Source organism: Durio zibethinus, chromosome 21 (genome assembly GCF_047325235.1).
Source record: "Durio zibethinus cultivar Kanyao isolate XHJ-2024 chromosome 21, ASM4732523v1, whole genome shotgun sequence".
Taxonomy (NCBI): domain Eukaryota; kingdom Viridiplantae; phylum Streptophyta; class Magnoliopsida; order Malvales; family Malvaceae; genus Durio; species Durio zibethinus.
The window spans coordinates 11,365,856-11,373,547 of record NC_143182.1 but is presented as its reverse complement, the minus strand read 5'-3'; the positions used below and the strand labels follow the sequence as shown (position 1 = coordinate 11,373,547).

Genomic DNA, 7,692 nt, shown 5'->3' with positions numbered 1-7,692 from the left:
AACATCATTCAAAAGCCAAGCAGCAAAGAACAGTGCAGCCAATAGTCACATATAAATATAGGACTGGGGTGTGCAGAAAAAAAAAATCCTTGCATCATTACAAAAAAAACTACCAATAATGAATAATTTCTGACAGTAAATCCAACGAACTAATCCCTTATGATACACACACTTGCACCTCCATCATGGAAGAGGAAGGGGGTATGGGAGAGGAGAAAAAAGATAAAAAATGAAACCTTAATATCCATAGAGCCCCACCATTTGTCATTCAAGAGGTTGAGACTCAGCTGTTAAAAACTGAAGTGACATCAACCGATTCCCATGGTGCACCATTTTCTACACCCAGGATGATTTCACTATGATGGATGTGAATGATTTCTTACAAATTACATTTGTTGCGTCTCTCAACTGCCTGCCATTGCCTTTGGACTTGTGCTGGTGGCGATGGCAATGGAAGAGACAAATCTTGAAACCAGTACAACCTCATCGCTTACAGAGGTAGACGCAGCCACATCTTCCAACTGCTTCCAGGTTAGCTCTCGCTTCTCCTGCATCTCTTTTTCCTTCACTTCATCTTCTTGGAATTTGACCAAACATTCATCAAAGAGCGATTGATCAGCATCCGAGAATATCTTCCTGACATTCAGCGTAAGACTCTGAACTGCCTGGTTCCAATGGCCACTTATGTTTCTCTCCAATGCTGGGAAGATTATAGGGAGTATTACTATGCAGTTCTGGTTAATCAGATTTCTTATGTGGTCATTGTTCCACAAAAACAAAGCTCGTTCAGCTACCTGCCAAAATAACATGTTATAACAAATTAAAGTATTCCATGAATCTTACAACAGCAAAAAATTGCAAGTACAAAACTCTGCTCAAATCAAATCAGATAGCAAGCAACTATAATGATTAAAGCATGTAATTTCCACAGAATGGATAACTCTTCTCCTTTAACTTTCACTTTGAACCCAGCGCAAAAGGAACTACTTAACAGAACAAGTGTAGCCATTACTCAAAATTTCCCGTTAATCTGTCCTGCAGGGGCACTCAAATTGAATCAGTGATCCATTTCTAGGTTTTGCAACAATGAAACCAGGGTTATGGACCCAAATCCACCAGCATGGAACATTCATCTTCAAGCAAGAATGCCCTAATCTATGACAGTTCAAAAGTCCTTTCATTGCTGTGGAAGGAGAAGCTATTTACATGTGTTTAATTCATTAAAAATATTAGAATAGGATCAACCTTTTGGAACAAAGAACATGCAACTCACTAGCAGGGTTAAATTGCCATCTCCTTCCACAGCAAAATCACTAGCATTCTCTTGACTCTAAATATAATAAAGTACTCATCAAAAACATATCTGGAATTCTCGTCGTAAGTATAGACAGTAAGATTGAAGCTCAGCAGATATGCATTCATAGTCTAGACAACGTTGATATCTTCTGGGGTCAAATACAACATCATCCCCCTGAAATTAAACATACTAATCAACTCTTGGCCAAAAACAATATATTAGTCAACTTATGCCCCAAATGTAAAACTACAACAATGTCTACCCCAGACGAAAGACACTCTGTCATGCTTCATTCCATAGACACCATCAAAATTATATTTCTCAGAGAAGATGTAGCTCGGTGTAAGCATTGAGCAGAAAGAAAGGGAGAAAAAAGAAGCAGTTGCTTACAAACTATTTATGGAAAGTTATCAGTTATCTGGCCTAGTGAGGTATGAATGCCCAGTGCCTAACTTGTGTTTTCTTTTAATTATAGGCTAATGTGCTTTTCAGACAATTCCATTTTCTTATTATATCTGTAAATTTCCCCAATCACAACCAGATCCAATTCAGTCCTTTCCTTAACCAAGAAACTAATATCACCTTAGATTGATCTACAAAAATCCTACATCCTTACCTGACCAAAAGATCCGAAATTCTATTATTTAAGACGGAAAGTTCTTGCAACTTGTTTTATAATTCCAGAGAACTTTTGTCCCCAAACAAAATTTTGAACCCGTTTCACTTAGTACAGGAGCTTATGTCTAACAAATTCTTGCACCAGTTGCACTACTACAGGAGCTTAAGTTTAACAAATTATACATATAGAAGGTGGACATTGACCAAAAGGGATTCTTTTGGGTGTAAAAGTTTTCAGGTGCACATTGACACTAACTTTAAACATGACGTAGTTATGTGAATGACCTATCTTATTCTTCCATAATTGCTAAATTCCAAAAACCATGTTTTACAACATTTCCAAACTAGATGTTCAAATCATCAATGTCTTGACATCCTCCATTCCAACCAAAGTGCCCAAATGAATTGAATGGGTTCCCATACTTGCAAAAGATGAATGAGACCAGTTTTCTACAAGTGGATGACTCATGCCATGATTGAAATTTGAAAATCATAATCAAAGTCCAAAACAAGTGCACTGATCGATAGAAAAACAATTTGGAAAATATTCCATTAAAAATTGATCATATGATCATTTTTCTGCAGATCATTTTCGTCAAAGGATGGGGCAGCGGCCAGCAGCCACATGTATTACAATCTTAGCAAAGCAAATTGGGCAACCCTAGATGAAACAGAGTCTGTGTGTGTGTGTGGAGGACAAGATAAAACTAAAATGAGGCTTGATCATTTATAACCACACATAAATTGCTACAATCTTGTCCAATAAGAAGAAGAAGAAGAAGAAGAATGTACATCTAACACCACACTGAAATTGGAATCTGCTTCTTCATATTCAAAATGATTCAAACAATAGAGAAAATGTCAATCGCTGATTACAACTGGTGGTAGTGCGGCTTTCAGAATGACTTGGGAGAGAAATCTGAAGTAGATTAGATAAAGGAGAAATTAGGTGATCAAGGATGATTGGAAAGTGAGAAGAAGAAAAAAATTGGTGAGACAAACAAGAGGTGCTTGTCAAGATTGAGGACCGAGGTAGGTTTTAGAAAGGGCAAAATTAACACTCTAAAAAAAATGGTTAAAGTAGGGGTACATCACATTAAGTGGGTACAAGGTTGCTTTAAGTGGCTTAGGCCTAACTATATTGAACACAATAAGATCAGGCAGCCACAAGTTTAAATGTTTTGGCCACATTCAGGCCCGGTTACCATGGTCCTTCAAATTTAAATGCTTGGTTAAATTTGAGCACGATGGTTCCAAGGTTCAACCACTAACTGGTTTGATTTTCAACATATACAAACAAAATTCATTGCCCCCCCCCCCCCCCTCTCCCCCAAATTGAATGCAAGACGTACACTCTTCATGGCATTAATATAAGACATACTTTTTTTTTTTTGGTTTCAAATTTGCAACTAAAACATATTAATTAAGAGGCAAGTTAAACATCTAGACAAATAATTCTGTGAGACGTTTGTACCAGAGTACATGCAACATTCTATGACTGATGTCGTTTTATGTCATTCCCATCCTCAGAATACTAGAAGATTATTTTAACACTTAGGCCCCAATCTTTTTAATTTGGCTACTGCACGAACCCTCTAGCAAAGTACTCATCAATGCCACCAATCCAAACAGCACACTTTCTTCCCCTGTTCAAGTCTTAAAGACCAAAACCTTGTTTCTCATCTACTGCAAGAACTAAAACCAAATACTTTCTCAAGCGTCAGCCCACCACAGGTCAAATAAACAGATTTCTCAGTTTGTCCAACGTCAATATTTCATTCAGGACAAAACAGTGCGTGAATCCTATTATACCAGTAACCTATAAAGTACAGTGTGGGAGGAAAAAAAAGAATCCAACAGCAACATTTTGGGAAGAAAAGAAAAAACAATAAAAGACCCAAAGCAATGAACAAATTGCTATGGTAATGAAGTATGTGATAAAGCAGTCAGCAGAAGAAGGCAAGAAGCTTATAACAAAGTAGGCGGAAGGAACAACAAGGAAAATCTAAAGTACCTGAAAATGAGAGCTGTTGAGGCAGCGAGCAATCTGACGGAAAAGAGGAACCATGCAGCGCTGGAATTCTGCTGCCTGAGTAGCTTCTAGAACTTCTTCCAACTCTCCAAGGAACATTACCTCCTTTGAACTATTAGTAACAGGCCAATACTTTAGAAGGCCTCGGATGACGGTATCAGCCAACTTGAAGTCTTTCTCAACAAACTGAGTAATGCAATAAGAAAGTTGCTGATGGTACATGAAAACACATTTAGGCTTGTGAAGAGGGATCAAAGCTCGGACCAAGAAGAGCTTGTGCTCTTCCTTCAAAGGCAAAGCAAACCCATTTATTATACTCCCCAAGATTTCGAGCAACTCAGCAATACCATTGTGCTTCTCTGTCTCAAAAATAAACCAATAGAAGATATTGTTAATGGCTTTTCTAATAAATGGCCGATGCACCATGAACTTCCCATAAATCCGATGTAGAATTGTCTTTAGATACTCCCTCTCTCTTTGGTCATCAGAATCAAATAAATCCAACAATTTTAACACGAATGAATGGTCGATATATCTTTTAGCAAGCTTGGCATCAGTCTCCGGTGAGGCCACAAATCTAAGTAAAAGTTCATATACAATCTGATGATGAGGCCATGCGGGATCCAAGGCAGGCTCCTCGTCTTCCAAATCATTCATTTCTAGAAGCTTGTTATCATGATTCGGAGGTGGAAATGTTCGAAACAGATTAACAGCCACCATTCTAGTAATGTCTTGCATTGCGACCTCATTGAACTTGGATGTAACCGACGAAATATAATCAACAAGCTCTGACAACGCCTGCCTCTTTATGTCCTTTTCCCTATGGTTCTTAGATGGATCACTAAAATCAAAAACCACACAACACATATTCAACTTCCTATGAAAAAGGTTCTGCTTTTCCGCGCTTGGAACATCCCGGAAACCAGGCAAAGCCTCATAGACCCCTGAAGCTAATATAGAAACCGCTTGGCTTGCAATAGGGGCCGTTTTCTTCCCTTGATTCGATTTATTCGAACTGGATGAATATGAATTAAGAGTCCCATTGTTCAAACGTGAACCGGAATTCGAGGATTTCGAAGAAGCTGAACCGGGTTTTGAGTTGTTTAAAGAATTGGGTCCTTGAGAAGGGTTTGAAGAGGAATTACCACTGACTCCTCCATCACCATTTGAATCATTTTGAGATGATTTCGATGGCTTTCGAGGCAGCTTTCCTAATATCTGTTTTATCATATCTACAAAATCCCTAACCCTAACCCTAATCCAAAATTATCAAAGATTCCAACTTGAAAGACCTCAGATTATAGACATTTCTTTTACACAAGCAATGGAAAGTGAAGATTTGAATTTAAAAGAAAACGGATATATATATATATATTAAAAAAAAAAAAAACTCTAGTCAGAATCTAACGCGTTTAAAATTAAGATTCAGTTGATAAAAATAAAAAAATAATAAAATCAAAAGGCTACTGGAAGGAAGGAATCAAAGAAGATGAAGGTGTTTTTCAACTTCCATTCGATGAAATAATTGCAGAGATCCAAAAAAAAAAAAAAAATAGCGCGAGAAAACGAGATAGAAGAAAAAGGAAAGCAGAACAAGAGAAAATTAAAGCCCCTAAAACGATCTCCAATCAGATAAACCCTAAAAATCAGTTCGATTCAAGAGAGAAGCGAGAAAAAAAAAGTAAAAAGTACGGGGCAAAAAGGAAAAGAACAGAAAAAAAAAATAGAAATTAGATAATGCCTAGTGATGCAAAAACAAATGTAAAAATAGTAAAGGAATTAAGATCCTTCCTTCTCTCTGTTAATGGGATTTAAATTTCTGTTTGTATGAAGGGAAAATAAATGCAGAAAAAAGCATGGGGAAGTCGAGATTTTTGGACAGAAGAGAAAATTCAAAAAACTGAGACATCAAAAAATAATAATAAATAATCCTAAATTTTGATTTAAGCTTGACCAGTTATTATGATGCAAATGGACCCCCATAGCATCACATATACTTGGGAGGTCAGGAATGAGGATTTGGTCCCCTTTTTCTAATGTGGTTTTGACTTCATAACTGTCATCTTCTTTTTTTTTTTTTTTTTCCTCTGTTGATTCTTCCTGCCTAATATCATATATGTATTTTTTTTTCAGTGGTTGGGATATTTTCACTTTTTAGTTGATTTTGTTATTATTTATTTACAGGATTTTGATTCTTTCGAAATTGAATCAAACCGAATGGTCTTTTTAAAATTTATTCAATCAAAATTGAATTTTATTTTTTCCGGTAATTGGTTCGTTACTTGAATTTAAAATTTTTAAATTTTTAAATATTTTAATTTATTTACTTATATTTAGCAATAAAATTATTTAAAAAATAAAACATAATATAAAAATTAATAAAAATGAAATTCTATTTGGTTAAGATAATTTGGATTTTCAGCTTATTGATTGAACAATCAAACTGAATTGAATTGGTACATTTTGTGATTGAATTGAATAAAACAAAAACCACAATTCTGGAACACATATGAACAAAAAAAGTGAAACTATCATATTTTGCGTACGTGGAGAAAGTTTTTGGAAACTTGGGTTGAAAACAAAACAAAGCGGCTGGAGGAGGAGCAGGAGAAATGGAAAGCAAGGGCCAAAGGTAAATGAAGCATATTATGTGATGTGAATCAGGAGATTAGGAAGCAGTGCACGTGCATGGATTGCAAAGTTATACATGCCACGCATACAGCAGACTGCAACAGTCTTGACTCTTAGAGGTTTGATTTGTTTTCCTGTGAGGTTAATTCAACACAATTTACAAGTGGTAGTCACAGAGAATGAACCACCGCCACAATGCCACGCTCCAGGCTCCACCCTCCTTAAATTTATGCACCGTGTAATTATGTAGGGAAATGCTAGTGGCAGCCGTCCCCACCATTACTCCTACATCCCCCCTTGAACACTCGAAACACTCATAAATACAAGGAATCTAGTCATACGCTCATACTCACTTCAAACTTCGAAATCAACAATGGTAGAAAATAAGTATTCTTACTTTCTCAAAGAGGGAATGAATGAATGAATGCTGTTTTCAGTGAACATTCAGATGCCAATTTCAAAGTCTTAGTCGATTTGACGCGACTGTTTATATGTGTAAATGTTTAAAGGATGATGGTAGGGACGACTGCCCCTGCCATTTCTCAATTATGCCATCCAGAAATCTACTAAAGCTAAAGCTACTTCTATCACTCACGCCCACTGGATTGGAATTCTTTCAGTAGATTTTAATATAAAAAAAGACGGGGGCCCTGAAATCTTTTCTAAGGTTCAATCCTACAGGCACCAACTTATGGAATTGGAACTTGGAAGGTCTACCTGCAATGACCCTAATCTAAGGCATAATAAACAGCTAAAATCAACCTTAGAGAAACTACGAAAATGCTAGAAGAGTGGTGAGGCAATGGGCTAGATGTGTCTCTCCGGTCTTGGGCTATACTATAGCAGTATACCATACCCCTGTTATGTTCCATGGCATCAATATCATCAGAAACATGGGGAGTTTTACCATGCATCTGTTCATAATACTGCCCTTTGAAATACAATCTGTGTTCTGATGAAAGAGATAACCCCTCGAACTTCAATAACCTCAAAAAACCCAATTGACCAAAGCTATTTTGGCACCACTTCATGCCAGAAAAGAAAAAGAAAAAGGCTTTTTGCCCAAAGGATAATCTTAACCTTCTGGACTCAACAACTGTGGGGCAAAAAACAA

The 7,692-nt window shown here is 36.7% G+C and overlaps 1 protein-coding gene across 2 annotated transcripts; it reads right to left on the bottom strand.

Annotated features, from left to right (window-relative positions):
• Positions 1–4: 4 nt before the first annotated feature.
• Positions 5–7,668, bottom strand: LOC111305607 (serine/threonine protein phosphatase 2A 59 kDa regulatory subunit B' gamma isoform-like). 2 transcript variants are annotated; one of them, XM_022903291.2, is made up of 2 exons: positions 3,930–7,668; positions 5–794 (listed from the first exon to the last, which is right to left on the bottom strand). In XM_022903291.2, exons 1-2 carry the CDS (start codon positions 5,175–5,177, stop codon positions 405–407), a joined length of 1,638 nt encoding a protein of 545 aa, XP_022759026.2. In that variant the 5' UTR covers positions 5,178–7,668; the 3' UTR covers positions 5–404. The 2 variants fall into 2 exon arrangements, with proteins under 2 accessions (XP_022759026.2, XP_022759027.2); XM_022903292.2 differs by lacking the exon at positions 5–794 and adding an exon at positions 801–1,471.
• Between the last annotated feature and the right edge of the window lie 24 nt (positions 7,669–7,692).